Source organism: Heteronotia binoei, chromosome 13 (assembly GCF_032191835.1).
Source record: "Heteronotia binoei isolate CCM8104 ecotype False Entrance Well chromosome 13, APGP_CSIRO_Hbin_v1, whole genome shotgun sequence".
In the NCBI taxonomy this organism is placed as follows: domain Eukaryota; kingdom Metazoa; phylum Chordata; class Lepidosauria; order Squamata; family Gekkonidae; genus Heteronotia; species Heteronotia binoei.
The window spans coordinates 21,386,548-21,408,262 of NC_083235.1; the positions used below are offsets into that span (position 1 = coordinate 21,386,548).

Sequence of the window (21,715 nt, forward strand, 5' to 3'; positions counted from 1 at the left end):
ACAGCAGCTGCCCTTTCAGGGACAACTCCTACGAAACTTATGGCTGACCCAAGGCCATTCCAGCAGGTGCAATTGGAGGAGTGGGGAATCAAACCTGGTTCTCCCAGATAAGAGTCCACGCATAAATAAATAAATAAATAAATTGTGCAGTCCTGCTCCTACATCTTTCACAGCGGGATCATCCACCCGTTTCCCTGCATGTTGGAGGTCCTGTAAGAGGCACAGACAGAAAAGCAGGTTGAAAAGCTAGCAACTGCCTGGGTGTATTTTTTTCCGCTTGGTGTCAAACATGGGAGCAGGCTCTGGGTTATCTGTTCGAGGGATAAGCTGTAGACCATCTGCCTGGCATGCGGAAGGTCCCAGGTTTGATCCCTGGCATCTCCAGTTAAAAGGCCCAGGCAGGAGGTAATGGGAAAGACCTCGGCCTGAGGCCCTGATGAGCCGCCATAAATCAGAGTAGACAGTACTAACTTTGAGCAGCTGAAGCTCTGCTGAGCCCAGAAGAGGGTGAAGGACAATGTTCCCTCTAAGCTGAGTTAGTGAGAGCTAGCTCACAATTTTTTAGGCTCCGGCTCACACATTTTTGTCTCAGCTCAGGAAAAATGGCCCCAGAGCAAACTAATTTATGCAGCAGCTCACAACTTTAATGCCAGTAGCTCACAAGACTCTGCAGCTTAGAGGGAACGTTGGTGAAGGATCTCCCTCATCTTCACATTCTGCTTTGAGTTAAAGATTCGCTTACCTCAGACCAGCTGACAAAAAGTCTTGTGGATCTCTGAGCATCCAACCACCTCCAAACAAATCCCTGAGAACAGGACGGAGAGCTAGAAGGACCTCTGGCCTGATCAGCATAGCGGTCCTAACCTTCTTGTCTGTATCTTCTTCAGCCTCGGAGCCCAACCTCAAGTTGCGCTATAAGACCAAGAAGGCAGGCGAGCGGCGCAAGAATCCCCTGACCCGGAAGGAGAGTGCCCCTCCCTCTTTGAAGAGGCGGCCAACGGAAGCCATCGGTAAGAGGGCGCTTTGGAAGGGCTTGTGGGGGAAATGTTGGGCATCCTGAAAGCAGGTGTTGTATCCCTTGTCTGGTGGAGCCAGGGAGTGGTAGTCTAGCAGGGCCTTGTCAGCACAAGGAGAAAAGTTTTTACTTTTGCTTTTTTTATGTTTGTAACAATTCTGACGTTCTTCTTAGGTGTAAGGAGGCATTCCAAATTAAACCATTATTTCCCTTTCTCTGAGAGACACACCCTGTCAGTTCAGTACAGCTGTGTGTGAAACTGTACCTGTTTTAAAACAAAGTTCCCTTGCTCTAAATAGCCAATAACTTGTTACATCGCCCTGCCTTACCCACCAAATCACAAAATATTGAGCCCTTCTAAAGAAGAAACAATAAGCTTATTGCGTGTGTGTCTGTGAGTTCTGAAAAGAACGTGTTGGCGTGAATTGCTTTAGGAGAAGGGGAGGGGAAAGCAATAGAATTACCTCAGATTCCTTTTCAGGGGTGGCCAAACTTATTTAATATAAGAGCAGCATAGAATAAATGTCAGACGTTTGAAAGCCACAAGACATCAACCCCAGATGTCTGAGGGATGGATGGATGGGAAGGAAGGAATGATGGGAAAGAAGGAAGACAAAGAGATGGGGAGAGAGGAGAGAGGTGGAAAGAAAGCAACTTTAAATGCATTTCCTCAAGCCATCCGTTGGGTTGGTGGGGGCTTCAAGAGCCGCACAAGATGTGTGAAAGAGCCACATGTGGCTCTCAAGCCACAGTTTGGCCACCCCTGTGCTAACTAATGCAGTTTGAATCCACTTCAGTGACCATTTGCAGGTGGATTTTGCCATTCCACGTGGTAAAATCCAGTTTCAAAGTGCATTGGAAGTGCTTTATTTAGTGTGTGTGTTTGAATTTGCCTAGCAACCCCATAGAAGCGTGGAAGAATAGCATATGCCCAGCTTGAGCCATGCACACATGACTGTTTCAAGATCCATTTTTGCAGTCTTCTTCCAAGCTTCTTTCACAACTTTATACGTGGCCGTTTCTATTTCGCATTTTTGCTTTTTGCTCCTCCTGTATCCAAGGCTGTTTTTTCCCCCCCGTGTCCCTTGCAGACTCATCTCCCAGCAGCAGCAGCACCCCAGTGTCTGGGTGCAGTTCACCCAACGACAGCCTGGTGCCAGAACACGGAGCCTTGCCGGCTGCATCAGGACTCACGCAAGAGGTATGGAGCTCCCCCCGCCCACACACACACACAATAAGACCACAGAGAGGAGATACAGATCTATGATTGGCTCAATGGACTCAGCAAATCATTAACAGTTGTGCCAGCCGTTACTCAGCTGGTCACCTACGGTGGGTCAGAAACACATCTAGGCGACCAGGTACAGAATCTTTTGTGTACCAGAAGTCTTAATCTGTCACAGAAAGCCAGTATGGCTACTTCCGGTCTAATATAGGCTAATAGAAAATACTGTGACCCAATAATGCTTGTGGACATTTACCAGGCCAGGCAGCAAATGCTGTTCCTGGGGGGAAAGGAAACAGGTAGGCAGAGTTGATAGCTTGCAGAGGAAGGGAGGAATCAGTGAAAATCGCCTCTCCCCCTTCTGTCCTTGGAAAACTTCCATGGGATCCAACCGGGGCTGGCCCTGCCACTAGGCAAACTAGGCAATTGCCTTGGGCGCCAGCCTTCCGGGGAAGATGAATTGGGTGCCCCCCGTGTGACGCGGTGACGTCATCACTGCGGGGCGGGGGGGGGGCACCAGAAGTTAGCCTTGCCAAGTGTGCCAGACAGTCTGGGGCCAGCCCTGGATCCAACACTATATATTGTTCTTGCGTTCTTCTTTATGGTCTTTTTACAGAGCTTTCTAGCCCTAAACACTTAGGGGCAAAATCAGTCAGCCCTTTCGCATGCAAAATACACCCACCCACAGGGGGAAAGTGTCTCATTTTCTCATTTAGTTCTCTTCCATCCACCAGAGCAGCAGCAGCAGCTGCTGCAGGGAATGTTCTTCTGGAAGAACTTTTGGTGAACCAGTCCTTGCTCTTTTCTTCTTTCTGACTGAGTCCTCACCGGCATTGGCTCCCCCCGCCCCCCCCCCCCCAGGCTTCTCCTTGCTCCAGCTCAAGCGATGGATTCCCCACCAGTTGCTCCACGGGTCCTTCCCATTCCCATCGCGGCAACAAGATGTTGGTTTTCTGGAGTTCCGGTTGCCACGACAGGAGTGGGAAGGCGCCACAAGGCAAGAAGTGCCGCAGAGTTCCTGGTGGCTTGAGTTGGCGCAAGGAGAAGTGTGGGGGTGGAACAGTTGCCAGTGAGGAATCTGTCTAAGCCTACCAATTCTTGATTCTCCGCCCCCCCACCCCCCACTCCCATCTTTTTAGTCCGTTGCATCCTGCCAGCATAATTTTTATCTCGCCTGCATGCCTACAAAACGAAGGACCGCCTTGAAAAGGAGTCATGGGCGTGGGGGAGAAGAAACTACCCTCCCCCATGGAAGGGGTTTGCAAAGTGGAGACCTGGATCTCCTAAGGAATTGGACTTCCCCCAATGCCAGAAATCCCCAAAGCAAATGAGGCATAAATGGTCCATCCATGGATGCTTTTGACACCCCCTTGACGAATTCCCTGATGCTGTGGCATGTGGAAACCACTGGACTTGACTTTTGCTTTTCTTTCCTTGGAGCAGACCCCTCTAGCTCAGCGCCTGAGAATGCAGGAAAGCTCCTTGGCCCAGTTTGCTCTCCAGACCACCGGTTCCCTCCCGGCTCTCACCCTGGGACTGCCGGCCCCTTCCACGGCATCCACCAGGGTAGGTTTGAAAGGGCACCAACAGGAGGAGAGGGATGTTGGGCCCCTTTTTTTATCCCACATGTTTGGTTTACGGGCAACCTGGTCTTCATCTCTTACAGAGTTTCACTGGCAGGCCGGGGATGGAGGAAAGCAGGGCTCTTTTTGTAGCAGGAACTTCTTTGCATATTAGGCCACACACCCCTGACATAGAAGAAGAAGAAGAAGAAGAAGATGATGATATTGGATTTATGTCCTGCCCTGTACTCTGAAGCTCAGAGTCTATGAGCGGTCACAATCTCCTTTACCTCCCCCCCCCCCCACAACAGACACCCTGTAAGGTGGATGGGGCTGAGAGAGCTCTGACAGAAGCTGCCCTTTCAAGGACAACTCTGTGAGAGCTATGGCTGACCCAAGGCCATTCCTGCAGCTGCAAGTGGAGGAGTGGGGAATCAAACCCGGTTCTCCCAGATAAGAGTCCACGCACTTAAGCACTACACCAAACTGACTCTCCAGGAGCCCTGTAAGCTCCAGGAGGATTGGCTACATCAGGGGTGTGTGGCCTAATATGGAAAGGAGCTCCTGCTACAAAACAAGCCCTGGATGAAACAGACAGAAGAAAGCACTTCTGCACACAGTGCATCATTCACATGGGGGGCTCATCACCCCCAGATGCAGTGGGGGTGCTTACTTTCACGAGCCGATCAGGGGGAATTAGAAACAGTCATGGAGGATAGGCCCGTTAGTTGTTATCAGGCCTGGCAGCTAAAGGGGCCTCTGTGTTCAGAATCAACAGACCCCTGAACAGGCTTCCTCGGGAGGCGGTGGGCTCTCCTTCCTTGGGAGGTTTTTAAACTGAGGCTAAATGGTCATCTGACAGCGATGCTGATTCAGAGGACTTGGGCAGTTCATGGGAAGGAGGGCAGGAAGGACTGCATCAGTGCTCAGTTCCCATGGCCCTTTCGTACGCCCTCTGGGAAATGCTGATCACCACTTTGGGGTTGGGCAGCAATTTTCTCCAGGCCAGTTTGGCCAGGGATCCTGGAAGGCTTTTTGCCATCTTCTGGATATGGAGCATGGTGGTGTGTGGTAGGGGCAGGCCTTGGATTCAGTGGGAGCTCACAGAAGAGCAGCTCCTGAACCTTTCTGAGAGTTCCACCTCCTCCTCCTGAGAGTTTCACCTCCTTGTCCATTGAATAGCAGGTGCAGCTGCATAACAATCCTGGATGAGCTCCACCACCTGTTTTTCTACAAAACAACCCCTGGGTAGGGGGGAGGTATTTGTGAATTTCCTGCATTGTGTAGAGGGTTAGACTAGATGACCTTGGGGGTCCCTTTCAGTTCTGAGATTCTATGAATACCTAGTTGCTAAGGCAAGAATGGGAGGGAGGTTTAGCCTCCATGCCCTGCTTTGTAGGCCTGCTGGTGACACCTGGTTAGCTGCAGGATGTCACAGTTAATGGACCTTTGATCCAATATATTAGGACTGGATTCTTACACTATATGAGTCAAGACTGATTTCACAAAGAGTGTCCCCTTTAGTATCTAATTAGAATGACAGTTTCAATCACAATTCAGTCATGAGCTGGAAACAGTTCTTTTAAGAGCTATTTATTTTTTCCTGCTTTGGTTTCTGATGAACAGGTGGGGTTTTTTTTATGGTGTGAAAATCTGGTAAATCTGTTGACCAAATATAAAAGTGGAATGCATGTACTCATCAGGGGTTAGCACAGTGCTTGGAGGGCACCATGATGCCCACTGGCACCTTTCCTGGTACCTACCAAGTGTTTTTTGGAAAGTGGGCAGGGCTACATGGGGCTTTTGCGCAGCAAGGATTTTGATTGGCTATTGGAGACTTGATTGGCAGTCCAGCTTTTTAAAAATATTGCCTCAGCATTGGGCTGTCACTACAGCACTAGGTCCTTCGCTGTGTGACTGAAGGTAAGCTGCAGCTGGCTCCACCTTCTTTGGCAGCCATTTTGTGGCTATGCCTTCCATGCTGTGTCAAAATTCCAAAGGCGCCTGACAGGCTCAAAAAGGGTGGGGGACCCCAGTATACACTATGAACTAGAATCTGTATCAGCTGCCGTCAGAACTTTGGGAGGGAAAGGATTTTTTAAATATCTCTTGTCTGTCTCTAAAGCAGAAATCCTCAACTTTTTGGAGCCTATGGGCACCTTTGGAATGCCAGTACACGCTGGCAAATGCAACCACAAAATGGCCACCACAGAAAGCAGAGCTAGGCACAAAATGGCTGCTGCAGAAGGTGGAGCCATGTACACAGAGGAAGTCGAAGTGGAGGAAAGAAAGGGGAAATTTTAAAAATACACTGGGAAGGAGAAGTGAGAGAGAATAAAGGCAACACTGTGATGGCAGCTGCCACTGTGGAATAATGTTATTTTTATCTGCCCACTCAATCGGCCAATCTAACGGTCAATCAGAAGCCCTGCTGGGCAAGTGGCACCTCTGGTCTCCCTCACTTTAAAAAAAACACTTGGTGAGAACCAGGTAAAGTTGTGGTGGGTGCCATGGCACCCATGGGCACCAGATTTGGAACCCCTGTTCTTTGATAAGTGCGGAAAGAGACGATAGCATTTTGTGTTCACCTCGCACGTTTTGGAACTGGGCACTCTGGAACTCAGGAAGATGCTCCTTAACCTGTTCCCTTCCCTCCTCCCTGCAGGGAGATGGAGACCATCGGACACTCCCAGGCTTGGCACACAAGGTGCCCGTCCTGACCAGCACCCACGCGCCCATGTTCTTGCCAACCAACCTGGAGCAACATGAGCCGGGGAGCCCCCTGTCCACTCGCCTCCAGCCGGTGATCATTCTGGAACCTTCGCTCAGCCACGCCCCTCTCGTGACCGGTGTGTACCGCCTCCCATCATCGGAGGGAAATGGGTCACTGCAAACGCATTGTGGGTCCTTTTTCACATGGACAAAAGAAAACAGCAGTTTTACTCCGAGAAGGACCAGGGCGATCATAACATCAGTGAGATACTGGAGCACAACATGATAAGAGCAGGATTCCAGTGGCACCTTAAAGACCAACAAATTTGTGGCAGGGTGGGAGGTACTGCAGTCCAAGCTCTGCTCACGACCTGAGTTTGATCCCAGTGGAATCTGGGTTCAGGTAACATACAGGTTGTGTCTAGCTTGTCTCAGTGCCCTTCTCCAGGGGAAAAAAAACCCCAGCCTAGCTGCTACTACTACCTGCTGGTTCTTTCTTGTAAGCGTTCACCATGAGACTCCCTATCAGCTGAGTTCAAAACAGGAAAATAAAATAGTTGGAAACACTTCCTCCCTAAATTGGTGACAATTGTAGGAAGGAGCGCAAAACATCAAAGACAAGGCCAGCTTTCTTTCTTTTTTTAGTTAGTTAGCTAGTTAAACTGTATGAGTAGCTTTAGCACAAACAGAATTGAACCTGCATGACATATGTCAGCTTCCAGTGGGCGGCGGGGGTGGGGGGAGGGGGCTCTTAAGGTACCAGGGTACTCTGCACCTCTGACCCCTTCCCGAAGTTCTTTCTCTTTGTCCTCTTGCTTTTGCAACAGGAGAAAGGAGTTGTGCGTGGGGGTGGGGAAGGGAATACAGAGTTCCTCCTTTATATAACGAGGCGGGGAACGGAGGCAGCAAAATTAATTTTTCCTTGAGTGTGACAAACTTGAGTACATGCAATGTAAAAAGATTCTGCAGTTCAGCCAGGAAGCAGAGGGTCAAGTTCTAAGGCAAGATACAAGAGCCGAGTGAGGGTTATGTTCAGGGCTTTCTTTTTGTAGCAGGAAGAAGACAACGACTGCAGATTTATACCCCGCTCTTCTCTCTGAATCAGTCTCAGAGCGGCTCACGATCTCCTTTATCTCCTTCCCCCACAACAGACACCCTCTGAGGTGGATGGGGCTGAGAGAGCTCTCACAGAAGCTGCCCTTTCAAGGACAACCTCTGCCAGAGCTATGGCTGACCCAAGGCCATTCCAGCAACTGCAAGTGGAGGAGTAGGGAATCAAACCCGGTTCTCCCAGATAAGAGTCCGCACACTTAACCACTACACCAAACTGGCTCTCCGAAGAAGTGTGCAGCTACACAAGCTAAGTCACTCAGTTCTTACTTCCACCCAGACAGGGCTTTTTTTTTGTAGCACGAATTCCTTTGCATATAAGGCCACACACCCCTGATGTAGCCAATCCTCCAGGATCTTACAGTAGGCCCTGTAAGAAAAGTCCTTTAAGCTCGTGGAGGATTGGCTACATCAGAGGTTTGTGGTCTAATATGCAAAGGAACTCCTGCTAGAATTCCACCCCTGCAAATATCAATAACAATGACAGAATGATAAAAGAAAATTGAGCCACTAGTAAAATCAGAAAATTGTCATATTAACACTTAGCAGGAGAGTGTCTCAGAGATAGTATAATGGACAAGAATTTGGCCACAGGAGGTGTGATATCGCTTCCTGCCTGATCCTTTTAAATCTTGTCATGTATTGTTGGTGAGAAACAGCAAGAAGGACAAGAGCTGTGGGGACATATTGCTGTGTCAGATGGTGTGTTCAAATACCCACTCAGACCTCTGTGATTCCGGGGAATCAGCAGAAAGTCATCATTTTAAAAAAATATATCTTGAGGACTAGGAACTTGAAAAATTGAATTGTTCTCACAAAGCGCCACTTGGCATCTCTTTGTTTTGTAGTTCCCTCACCTGTAAAGGAAACCCAATGTTTGCATTGGTTAGGATGAAAATTTAGGTCTAGGAAGTGGACTTTGGTTTCCTTTCAGTCCCACAGAGCCAGTCTAGTGTTGTGGTTTGAGTGCTGGACTAGGAGATGGGAGAGCTGTGTTCAGATCCCCACTGTGCCTGCAAGTTTGCCAGGTGCTCACAAGGCTCTGCAGAGAGCCAGTTTGGTGTAGTGGTTAAGTGCACGGACTCTTATCTGGGAGAACCAGGTTTTAATTCCCCACTCCTTCGCTAGCAGCTGCTGGAATGGCTTTGGGTCAGTCAAAGCTCTCGCAGAGCTGTCCTTGAGAGGGTAGCTTCTTTGAGAGCTCTCTCAGCCCCATCTACAGGGTGTCTGTTGTGGGGGAGGAAGGTAAAGGAGATTGTAAACTGCCCTGAGATTCGGAGTGAAGGGCGGGGTATATCCAATTTCTTCTTCTTCTTCCTAAAAGAGCTAAAACGTGCGGGTGCCAGACAGTCTTAGGATCTCCTGGCTTTACTACACACAATGCCATACAATAATTATAATTAATCCTAAGACAAAGGGCTGGGCCAGAATGTGTGAGAGCAGCTTTCGCATTCTGGATTCAAAGGGTGTCTCTGTCTTCCTGCGTTGCCTGGTGTGCCAGTGTATTCAGGCTTCCATTCCTCCATTTCTCTTCTCCCCGTGCAGTTCCAGGGCTGGGAGCAGTCCCCTTGCACTTCAGCCCATTGCTTCCCCCGGAGCGGCTGCCGATGCCGGCCCACCACAAACCTTTGGGGCGGACACGCTCTGAGCCCCTGCCCACCAGCCCCAGAACTCTGCAGCAACAGCTGGCCTACCAGCAGCACCACACCCTCTTCCTCGAGCGGCTGAAGCAGCAGACGCAACTGGGCAAGGTAGGGGCCGGTTTGGTTTCTTCGGTCATTGGCGGGCTGGAGGGGGGAGAGAACATGTGGACTCCTGCGCACAATCCCGAAGGACAGTGTATCTTCCATGCAGCATCACAGGGGCCAGGTGTTAACAGGTCACGGGGGCCAGGTGCAAGGTTATGCATGGGATAGAGAAAGTAGAGAAATAAGTACTTTTCTCCCTTTCTCACAATACAAGAACTCGTGGACATTCAATGAAATTGCTGAGCAGTCAGGTTAGAACAGATAAAAGGGAGTGCTTCTTCACCCAAAGGATGATTAACACCTGGAATTCACTGCCACAGGAGGTGGTGGCGGCTACAAGCATACATAGCTTCAAGAGGGGATTGGATATACACATGGAGCAGAGGTCTATCAGTGGCTATTAGCCACAGCGTATTGTTGGAACTCTCTGTCTGGGGAAGTGATGCTCTTTATTCTTGGTGCTTGAGGGGGTCACAGTGGGAGGGCTTCTAGTGTCCTGGCCCCACTGATGGACCTCCTGATGGCGCCTGGTTTCTTTGGCCAATGTGTGACACAGAGTGTTGGACTGGATGGGCCATTGGCCTGATCCAACATGGCTTCTCTTACGTTCTTAAGGAATGCAGGATTCAGGTGGCCATTTTCCCGCCAGCTGTATTGTGCACACGGGTTGATCCTTGAGCAGGGGGCATTTTGTAGAAAAAGAGGTGCCGGAGTTCATTAGCACAACTCATTTGCATCACTAATTTGCCTATGCCACACACCCCTGATATCACTGGAAGGTGGACTAAATTATATCACTTCAGCGTCAGTCTTAAAATAATTCTTGAATTAGAATTGTCCTCATAAAACCTTACTCCCATCATACTTTTGAAATGATTTTCTCCTCTTTGGCCACAGAGGCATGAGGAAGATTTCCATCTGTCTGCTTGATATGTTTAGGTCACTATCCCATTTCTTTGTGGGGAGAAATATTAGAAAGTTCATCAAATCTTAAGAGTTCAGCAAAAATTCTCACAGGAGGTTTGAACAATGGAGCCCAGAAGCAAGTATTTGGCCGTGACGACTGCCAGCTATGTGGCCACATAGGAGAAAGTAATTTTAAAAGTATGATGGGAGTAAGGTTTTATTAGGACAATAATAATTCAAGAAGAGTCAGATCCTTGTATAAAACAATTTTTATTGGTAACATATGGTAATCTATTTCTTACATCTTTAATAACTTCATTTATCTATCCCATATATTACATTCTACCCACCCCTCCCCCCGTTACTTGACCCCCGCCTGTGTTATTTACTTAAAATGCTAATATTTAAAGGTACCCTTAACTATTAAAACAAAAATTTATATTCTTCTTTCTAAAACTTAATCATTATCAAAAATTGTCCAATGTCCTTTTATTTCCCACTCTTTTTCTACATATCTTCTAAACCTTTTCCACTCCGTCTTAAAGACTTCTAAATCATAGTCTCTTAATATTCTTGTTAATTTGTCCATTTCACTCCATGTCATAACTTTTATAATCCAATTCTATTTCTCTGGTATTTTTTCTTGCTTCCACAACTGCGCATATAATGTCCTAGCAGCTGAAAGCAAGTACCAAATTACAGTTCTATCTTCTTTTTCCATTTGTAATCCCAACAGAAAAGAGTCAGATCCTGAGCTAATATAATTTAGTCCACTTTCCGGTGATGTCAAGCTGTTTGCATATGCAAATGAGTTGTGTTAATGAGCTCCAGCACCTCTTTTTCTATGAAATGACCAGGAATGCTATGAATGAAACAGCTAGAACCAGACATCAAGTGTTCAGGTGCGGGACAGCCTCTCCAGGACTAGCAGGCATAGAATAAACAGAATAATTACAAACCTGTGAATCATTGAAATGTTAATAATCTGTGGCCAGTTGCCTTGTTTGGCTGTACCCTGCTGTGGTTGCTTGAACGTTTCCAGTCTCCTGCGACTCAGTCTCACCCGCCCACCTCCTTCCCGCAGCGCATGGCCAAGTCCAGCGAGAAACCGCGGCTGCAGCAGATCCCCTCTTCAGAAGATATGGAATCCGAGGCAGGGGACGATCAGGTGGACCTGCCCCAGGGCCAGGCAGAGGCTTCGCCACCAGGCAGCGCCAAAGAGGCTGAAAGGAGTCCCCGGCTGGGTCAGGCGCAAGAGGAACATGTCCTTCAGCAGGTACCACAAGTGTCCATTAGGGATTGGAGAATTCGTTAGGAGGTGGAAGCGTTGCATACCTAAGTTGCATTCTGGCAGGACTGTTTTTGTGGCAGGAACTTCTTGGCGTGTTAGGCCACACCACCCCTGATGTAGCCCATCCTCCTGGAGCTTACAGTAGGCCATGTGCTAAGAGCACTGTAAGCTTTTGGAGGTTTGGTACATAAAGGGTGTGTGGAGTAATATGCAAAGGAGTTCCTGCTACAAAAAAAAGCCCTACCTACTGGCATTTCCGTTTGTGATTCAACCGCTAACTTAACCACAAAAATGCGGTTCATGAACATCCCTGGTCGTGATACCACTGAGCTAGCTCGGGATGAGACAGTTGCTCAGTATATAGTCTCCGTTTTTGTACAGCCCCTTGAGGCCTACAGCCCTGACTCCATTTGGACATCTTTTGATGGTGGTGGCAGTAGCTTCCACCATTTTGTTCCAGACGCTGTGGTCCCATCTTCTGGAAGGCATAGGAGCTCCATCTTCTGGCAAACCCTTTGCATTGAGCAGCACCCAAAATCTCATGCAGCTTTAAAATCAGCACAGAACACTATTTCACAAATAACTTGTTTCTTTGGGACAGTGTTCATTCAGATGGCATCAGCAGCAGGAGTCCAAGTAACAGCCTCTGCTCCCCCCCCCAAAAAAAAATGTGTTTCATGAACATGTGCAGAGTGTCTTTTCCTTAAGGTGGGTTTTTACATTTTTTTTTTAAAGAAAACATGCCTCTCCCTTTTGTAACTATCTACACATGTTCCAGGAAGAGCCCCGTGGCGCAGAGTGATAAAGCTGCAGTACTGCAATCCGAGCTCTCTTCTCACAACCTGAGTTCGATCCCGGCGGAAGCTGGGTTCAGGTAGCCGGCTCAGGTTGACTCAGCCTTCCATCCTTCTGAGGCCGGTAAAACGAGTACCCAGCTTGCTGGGGGGAAAGTAGATGACTAGGGAAGGCAATGGCAAACCACCCCATAAAAAGTCTGCCGTGAAAACGTCGCGATGCGACGTCACCCCAGAGTCGGAAATGACTGGTGCTTGCGCAGGGAACTACCTTTACCTTTTACGCATGTCCCCCCCCCCTTTTTTTTTTTTTTGCAAGGAGGCATTTTTGACATTTTCAATGAAGTGGATTGTCATTTTTATCTTTAGAAAGCTGAGAGTGCTGTAACGTTGTGAACATCGCAAGACAATTTTCTCTGTCATCCACATTTTATGAAAAGTCATAGAAGCATAGAGTTATATGGGACCTTTGGGGTCATCTAGGTCAGTGCAGAATGCAGAAACTTCCTAAATACCTCACACACACACACAGTCACATCCCCAGTGACCAGTGTTCCCTCTAAGCTGAGTTAGCGTGAACTAGCTCACAGTTTTTTAGCCTCTGGCTCACACATTTGTATTCTAACTCAGGAAGGATGGCCCCAGAGCAAATTAATTTATGCAACAGCTCATGGTTTTAATGCCAGTAGCTCACAATGCAGAATTTTTGCTCACAAGACTCTGCAGCTTAGAGGGAGCATTGCCCATGACCCCTGCTCCATGCCTAGATGGCAAAAGTCTCCAGTATCCCTGGCCTGGAGAAGAATTGCTGCCTGACCTCAAATAGGCGATCAGCATTTCCCTGGGCGTATAAGAAAGAGCCATGGGAACTAACTTCCTGCCCTCCTCTCATTCCTTCTTTTCCCACGAATATTTTTAAACGCAGCTTGGTGTATTTTCACCGATATCTTGAGCCTGTTTTGCTCGATGTTTCCTTAGCTTCTTCCAGTTCGCACTCAAGATTCCAGAACCGTTTCATATCCTTTTGACAAGAGTAGATTTCCCATTTGTGCAATCCAAGGAGCTTGTAGCTATCCCACGCCAGCGCACTAGGGGGCAGCAGACACCAAGACGTGGACCTCAAAGGAGGCTCTGCATTTCGGGAGCATCTCCCCGTTTTGTTTTGAGAGAAGCGAGTGGACCGGAAAGGTTCTGCGGCTGACGCAAGCTTCACCTTGTCTCCCTTAGCGGGCACAGCAATACCTGTGGGAACAGCAGCAGTCCCTGCAGCAGCACCAGCTCCTCCGCAGACAGCCTCCCGCTGACACGCTGCTGGCCTCGACTACCCGTGGAGGGCACCGGCCACTCTTCCGGGCCAGGTCATTGCCCACGGCCACTACAGCCCCCCTGCCGTCCCAGGACTCCTCTTCCAAGACCGTTCCGCTGCAGGTGCAAGAACAAGCCACCAAGCCGCGCTTCACCACAGGTAAGGCGTCTGCTTCCTTCCATGCATCAGAACATAAGAGAAGCCATGTTGGATCAGGCCAATGGCTTCTCTATCCCATGCATAATCTTAGAATCATAGAGTTGGAAGGGACCTCCAGGGTCATCTAGTCCAACCCCCTGCACAATGCAGGAAGCTCTCAAATACCTCCCCCTATATTCACAGGATCTTCATTGCTGTCAGATGGCCATCTAGCCTCTGTTTAAAAACCTCCAAGGAAGGAGAGCCCACCACCTCCCGAGGAAGCCTGTTCCCCTGAGGAACCACTCTAATGGTCAGGAAGTTCTTCCTAATGTTGAGATGGAAATTCTTTTGATTTAATTTCAACCCATTAGTTCTGGTCCTACTTTCTTGGGCCACAGAAAACAATTCCACACCCTCCTCTATATGACAGCCCTTCAAGTACTTGAAGATGGTGATCTTATCACCTCTCACCCGCCTCCTCTCCAGGCTAAACATCCCCAGCTCCTTGTAAACCTCTATCATGTCACCCCTCAGTCGACATTTCTGCAAGCTAAAGAGCCCCAAGCGTTTTAACCTTTCTTCATAAGGAAAGTGTTCCAGTGCTATAATAATCATTCTAGTTGCACCTTTTCTGCACTTTTTCCAATGCTGTAATATCTTTTTTGAGGTACGGTGACCAGAACTGTACATAGCACTCCAAATGAGGCTGCACCACTGATTTATACAGGGGCATTATGATACTGGCTGCTGGTAGAGGCAAATAGTTCAGGGTGGATTGGGACATTTCACAGAACTGCCGCCAAAAATCCATCCCCTTCTGTGATGCATAGTAGGGGATGGGAGCCATGGTTGAGTGGCAGAACATCTGCGTGGCACGCAGAAGGTCCCAGGTTCAAACCCTGGCATCTCCAGTGGAAAGGAGCTGGCAGTTGGGGGTGTGAAAGTTCTCTGCCTGAGACCCTGGAGAGCTGCTGTTAGGGATACCTTTCCCCAGGTGATCGCCCACCTTTGTGGGCTCCTGCCCACCTCTGGCCAAGTGGCCAGCAGGAGGAAATTCCCCCTCCACCCACTAAACAGTGAGGCCACATGTGACACACTGGCGTCACCCGGAAGTGATGTCAGTGTGCTTTGGGGGCAAAACTTATATGGTGTGAGGCCAATTTTAACCATCAAATTTTGCCCAAAAAGCAGAGTGTCACTCCCGGGACACCACGGATGTGCGACATCCCCACCCACTCCTGGAACGCCCCCCAAAATCCCCCTTCCAGCGCATTGGCCTGGCAAGTCTGGCTGCAGTCCGTCTTAGACAGTCATGATCCTGATAAGACCAGTGGTCTCACTCCATGTGAAGCAGCTTCATTCAAGATCATTCAAGCCAAAGCCGAGGTGTCAAACATGCAGCCCGGAGGCCAAATCAAGCCCCTGGAGGGCTCTTATCAGGCCCATGAGCAACTCACTGTTGTCTGCTTCTTTCTTCCTAACTTGCTTCCTTCTGCATCACAACTTGCCTTGCCAGGCTTGCTCAATCACACAGAAGCAACAGAGCAAAGCTCCTCCCTTGGGGAGCAAGTGGGGGAAGGAGAACTAGCTCTCTCAGTTGCACAGCAGAGCTGCTGAGCCAAGCCTCTCTTCCTTCTGTTGACTGAGGCTCAGCAAGCCGGTGAGGTGGATTAGGCTTTGTGTATATATTTGTCTGTGTCCTTTATAAAGTTTATATCTCCCTGACCTGGCATTACATTTTATGACACACATGGCCTGGCCTGACAAAGTCAAGATCTGACCCTCATAGCAAATGAGTTCAACACCCCTGAGCTAGAGCATCTGCTTTGCTTGTGGAAAGACCCAGACTCAACCCCCAGCAGCTCTACCATTACTAGGTATTTTAAAAGACCTTGGCCTGGGATCCTGGAGAGCCACTGCCAGTCAGCGTAGACAATCTTAAGCTTGCTAGATCCCTTCTTGAAGAAGAAGACGACTGCAGATTTATACCCTGCCCTTCTCTCTGAATCAGAGACTCAGAGTGGCTTACAACCTCCTATATCATCTCCCCCCGCAACAGACGCCCTGTGAGGGTGGGTGGGGCTGAGAGGGCTCTCACAGAAGCTGCCCTTTCAAGGACAACTCCTGCAATAGCTATGGCTAATCCATTCCAGCAGATGCAAGTGAAGGAGTGGGGAATCATACCCGGTTCTCCCAGATAAGAGTCGGCACACTTAACCACTACACCAAACTGGCTCTCACCCCCTAGCCAGTGTTCCCTCGAAGCTGAGTTAGCGTGAGCTAGCTCACAGGTTTTTAGCCTCCAGATCACACATTTTTGTCTTAGCTCAGGAAGGATGACCCCACAGCACACTGATTTATACAGGAGCTCACAACTTTCATGCCAGTAGCTCACGGAGTAGAATTTTTGATCACAAGACTCTGCAGCTTAGAGGGAACATTGGTCCTAACTTTGCTATAGCCCTTCTTGAACCCCAGCTCTTCTGGGCGTGTGTGTGTGAATTATGTGTTTGAATGATGCCCACATCTTAAAAACAAATAAGTTCCCTCCCTGTACACAGAAATCTTGATTAACGTTCTTCTCCCTAGTTTGCTTTGGCTTCAGTCTGTGGAGAACTTTTTAACAACTCAGTTTTCACATAAGAGATTTCCCTCTCCCACCACCACATGTAGTCAAAAGTGGTCCAGTCATCGAGCCTAGAGAAAGCTATAGCTTTGAGAGCAACTTAGAGGCCCCTGTTCCTTCCTGATCTCTGGTTTTTGGTTTCGTCACAGGGATTGTGTACGACTCTGTCATGCTGAAACATCAGTGCACGTGCGGGGACAACAGCAACCACCCTGAACACGCGGGCCGGATCCAGAGCATCTGGTCCCGCCTGCAAGAACGTGGACTACGCAGCCAATGCGAGGTAGGGGGTGGTCGACCAAAAGGGAAAGGCATTTGCCACAGACTGTTCCACTGCGCTTCAGGAAGCGTGTGGAGGAAATCGCAGGGCAGAACTCCAGATCTGTGCCACGAAAAAGAAAGTCCAAATTGTTCAGCTAGGCAGCCCAATCCCTTACCGTTTTCGCACACAGCTAACCTCGCAGTCACAATCCTGTTCCCTCCGCAGCGTCCGGTCGGATTTCACACCATCTGCGCCGGAGTTACAGGAAGTGCCGCGGCTTTTGCGTAGCAAACGTAAACCGCTAAAACCCAGTTTACGTTTGCTACGCCGAAGCTGTGGCACTTCCTGTAACTCCGGCGCAGATGGTGCGAAATCCGACCGGACGCTGCGGAGGGAACAGGATTGTGACTGCCATCCAGACCAAGCTGGCTGTTACAGAGCCCCTTTTTGAAAGCAATAGTGAGTATATGGGATAACAATCGCAAGAGATTGGCCCCTCCTATCTCTTTAATTGCTGCCTTTTTGAGGCAACCCTGGTTTGTTCCAGCAGCAAAGCAGGACTCTTACGGTTTTTGGAGCAGAAACTCAATAAAATTCTTGTTTCAATTAATTGTTGGGAGCTCAATTTTGTCGATGGTTGAACTGAGAAAGAAACTAAATTGCCTTCCTTCTTGGTTTGAGTATACTCAGCTAACACACCTTCTAAACTCCCCAATGTTGTTAGCAGCTAAATTATGTCCTAAAACTGATTTTGAACGATTGGTGATGAATTTTAACCAAAACAGTAAACATACTATCTCTAAATTGTATCGCATGTTATTGGTAGATCATTTTAGACAGCCGCCTTCTTATGTTGTTGGCATAGAGATTATGATATGATTCTTGATGCAGACCATTGGGATTCTATATGGTCATCAGAAGCTTTTAACACCAATTCACTCAACACTTTGCAGTTAAATTATAAAATACTTTTAAGGTGGTATTATACTTCTATGCGTTTAGCACGTATTTTACCAGACTGTTCCCCTTTGTGTTGGAGAGGGTGTGGCCAGAAAGCTTCTTTTTTCCATTGTTGGTGAGAATGTGAGAAAGTCGTAAGCTTCTGGAAATGTATTATCCAAAAGGTGTCAGAAATTACGGGTGTTCGCATTCCATATACTCCAGATTTCATATTATTGTATAACTGGTTAGATTCGAAAATTCCATCTAGGCATCGCTCATTGTTGGTAACTCTGCTGACAGCAGCGAAATCTGTCATAGCTACCACACGGAAAAGCCCTAATTATTTAAGTGTTGATCGATGGTTTTCCAAAATTTGGGACCATATGGCCATGGAAAAAATTGCATCAGGTCTTAATTCTATATACCCCTACACGGCCCATGAAAAGTTTATTGCAAAATGGTTTCCGATAATTGAAAAGTTAGACAACGATCCTTGCTATGTAAATTCACTCTTGAAATGTGAGAGTTATAAATTTCTGTTACTAATGTAAATATGGTTAGTTTTGGGCAGGCCTTTTGGTTGTAATTCGAAATATTTGGTTACAATTTGTTTAGGGGTTTTTGAGGATATATGTACACATATTTTTAAGAAGGATTTTTTTGACTATTTTGTGTGTATACAATTTTATTTTATGTTCGTCTTTCTGTGGTGTTGAATAAATTTTTTTTAAAAAAGGATTGTGACTGCGAGGTAAGCTGTGTGCGAAAACGGTACCTGTCTTCAGAACAGGGGTGGAATTCTAGCAGGTGCTCCTTTGCATATTAGGCCACACACCCCTGATGTAGCCAATCCTCCAAGAGCTTACAGAAAAGAGCCCTGTAAGCCCTTGGAAGATTGGCTACATCAGGGAGGCGTGGCCTAATATGCAAAGGAGCTCCTGCTAGAATTCCACCCCTGCTTCAGAATATATACATCATGCCCTGGGACATTCCTTGGAGGTTGGCCATCCAAATACTAGCCGGGGTCGACTCTGCTTAGTTGACGAGATCAGGTTATGCAGGTGAGGGCAAGGAGCTGGATCAACATATGGAGCAGAGGTCCATCAGTGGCTACTAGCCACAAGCTATATAAATAGAACATTGTCTGGGGCAGTGATGCTCTGTATTCTTGGTACTTGGGAGGGCTTCTGGGGTTCTGGCCCCACTGGCGGACCTCCTGATTGCACTTGGGTGTAGGCCAGTGTGTGACACAGAGTGTTGGACTGGAGGGGCTGTTGGTCTGATCCAACATGGCTTCCCTCAGGGCTTGTTTTGCAGCAGGAACTGCTTTGCATATTAGGCCACACTTCCTGATGTAGCTGATCCTCCAAGAGCTTACAGTAGGCCCTGTAAGAAAAGCCCTGTAAGCTCTTGGAAGATTTGGCTACATCAGTAGGTGTGATCAAGAGCCCCGTGGCGCAGAGTGTTAAAGCTGCAGTACTGCAGTCCTAAGCTCTGCTCACGACCTGAGTTTGATCCCTGGTGGAAGCTAAGTTTTCAGGTAGCTGGCTCGAGGTTGACTCAGCCTTCCATCCTTCCGAGGTTGGTAAAATGAGTACCCAGCTTGCTGGGGAGAAAGTGTAGATGACTGGAGAAGGCAATGGCAAACCACCCCATAAAAAGTCTGCCATGAAAACGTTGTGAAAGCAATGTCACCCCAGAGTCGGAAACAACTGGTGCTTGCACAGGGGACCTTTCCTTTTTTCCTGTTACAAAAAAAAGCCCTGCCTTCCCTTATGTTCTTATGTCTGGGGCAGTGATGCTCTGCGCATTGCAGTGTAGCCTCATGAATTCAGAAGGCTGTGTACCCGTTGCGCAACCCACATTCTCAGTCCCAGTAAATCCCATGCTGTAGTCAGTACCAAATTTTCTGAGGATTCCTGTTTTGCAGATGCTGAGCAGATGTGTGTCTCACAAAAAACCCCCACACATTTGCACATTAAGAGAAATTTTTGAACAGGGATTTCTGTAAGAACAGTGAAAACCCCATATAGATTGTGTTGTATAAATCCCCTTTTAGAATACCCCCCATTCACCTCCTTTTAAGTTCTTTGAACTGTGAATCAGGGTTTTTCTAGCATTTGTTTCTGGGCAGTTTGGTTTATCCTTGACTATTATTTTCTAGTGATGGGGAGAAGGGAGGAGTTGTGAGTGCTCAGCAACTGCAGTAGCACACTTCCCTGTGCTCTGTGGTTACTAGGCAACATCCATATGCTTCTGTTGCATCACAGAACCAGGGAAACAGCCATTTAGGGTTGATGGCAGCCTGGTAGGTGAAGGGGAGAAGGAGGGGGATCAGAAAAACCACTTTCCCTCCCAGGTTGCTAGCAGTTGGAAAGCAGAGGACGGAGTGGCTCAATGGTAAAGTACCAGCATTACATGCAGAAGGTCCCAGGTTCAGTCCCTGGCATCTTCACTTACCTTGGGCAATAGGTATTGGGAAGGACCTTTCTCTGCCAGATATCCTGAAGAGCAGCTGCCAGCTAGTGGACATAACCCTGACTCAGATGACCTAGTGGTGGTGATCAGGGCTGTGGCTCAGCAGTAGAGGATTTGCTTGGCATGCAGAAGGTCCCAGGTTCATCAGTCCCCAGTATCTCCAGCTAAAAGGATTGGGCGATGTGAAAGACGTCTCGCTGGAGAGCCACTGCCAGCTATAGCAGAGGTGGCCAAACTTGCTTAACGTAAGAGCCGCATTGAATAAACATCAGATGTTTGAGAGCCGCAAAACGTGAACGTCAGATGTTTGAGAGCCGCAAGGGAGAGAAGGAAGTAAGGATAATAGATGGGAGAAGGTGGAGGTGGAAAGAAAGCAACTATGATTTTAAGAGCATTTAAATGCATTAAAGTAAATTAAAGAGAGAAATGCCTTCCCCGAGCTGGCCGACAGGGGTGGCGGTATCAAGAGCCACACAATATGTGTGAAAGACCCGAATGTGGCTCCTGAGCTGCAGTTTGACCACCCCTGGACGATAGTGACATGTTCTGCCTCAGTTAGGGGTGCCAGTCCCCTGGTGGGATAGTAAATACAACTGGAACTGGTGTGAAAGTAAGCTATATAAGATAACTACTAGAAGCAATAAAACTTTCGCACAAAGCGTGTAAATATGGGGTTTTGGTGAAATTAAACAAAAACAGAATTAAGGAACACTGAATATTCTTGAAATTTTCCCACAAAGTCTCTCAACAGTCATAGAAAATGATAGCCTCTTCAAATAGGACTTAATGAAGACTTGGGTGAAGTCTTTAATTTCTTAGTGTTCCACTCGTGAAGAGCTGGTAGTAGCAGCAGATCAGAGCATACGTTGATCCATGTTGTAAAGAGTAGAGCTGTGGCTCTGTGTAATGTCGGGAGAAAGAGGCTGAGGAAGAACTAACTACCGAAACCGTGAGGAGTCCTTTTAAAAGCAGTTCCTTATTCTCTCCGTACCATCACGAGTGGAACACTATGAAATTAAAGACTTCACCCATGTCTTCACTAAGTCCTCTTTGAAGAGGCTGTCATTCTCTATGACTGTTGAGAGACTTTGAGGGGAAAATTTCAAGAATGTTCAGTGTTCCTTAGTTCTGTTTTTGTTTAATTTCACTTAAAACGTATATTGCTTCCGGTGGTTATCTTATATAGTTCCCCGGTGGGGGCTGAGGATCCCCTGATTTTTGGGACTCCCCCCAGATGCCAGCCAACTGGCCAGAGGATGGAAGCCCCACCCTCAACAGACGTCCACAGCCCTGCCTGAAAAGACCAGGGGCCACCCACTCATGCCCTGCAAGCAGTGAATTAGTGGCTTGCAGAGCAGGCATGTGCTTTTTCCCCAACCATTTAAAGGGAAGCCGCAACTTAGAACGCCACCCAGGTCCCTCCGCTGGGGAGAAGACGGGACCAGGTAACGCTAGACTCAGTATAAGTCAGGTTCACACGTTTGTGAAGTTACTCATTATAAAGCATAACTGTATGTTCCGTTTCCTTGAGTCTTGTCCTGTCGGTGAGATGCAGGACTCATAACTGTAATAACCCCACAAGCCCACCTTGCCAGAA

General features: G+C 48.0%; 1 protein-coding gene across 2 annotated transcripts in view; it reads left to right on the plus strand.

The window, feature by feature from the left end:
- HDAC7 (histone deacetylase 7) overlaps positions 1-21,715 on the plus strand; it is a 314,882-nt gene that overhangs the window by 261,200 nt on the left and 31,967 nt on the right. For both annotated transcript variants that reach the window (XM_060252701.1, XM_060252700.1), the window contains 8 exons: positions 888-1,010; positions 2,107-2,216; positions 3,684-3,806; positions 6,468-6,651; positions 9,170-9,375; positions 11,363-11,554; positions 13,591-13,828; positions 16,586-16,719. In XM_060252701.1, coding sequence (XP_060108684.1) covers positions 888-1,010; positions 2,107-2,216; positions 3,684-3,806; positions 6,468-6,651; positions 9,170-9,375; positions 11,363-11,554; positions 13,591-13,828; positions 16,586-16,719 — 1,310 coding nt within the window. The remainder of the gene's footprint in view (positions 1-887; positions 1,011-2,106; positions 2,217-3,683; positions 3,807-6,467; positions 6,652-9,169; positions 9,376-11,362; positions 11,555-13,590; positions 13,829-16,585; positions 16,720-21,715) is intronic.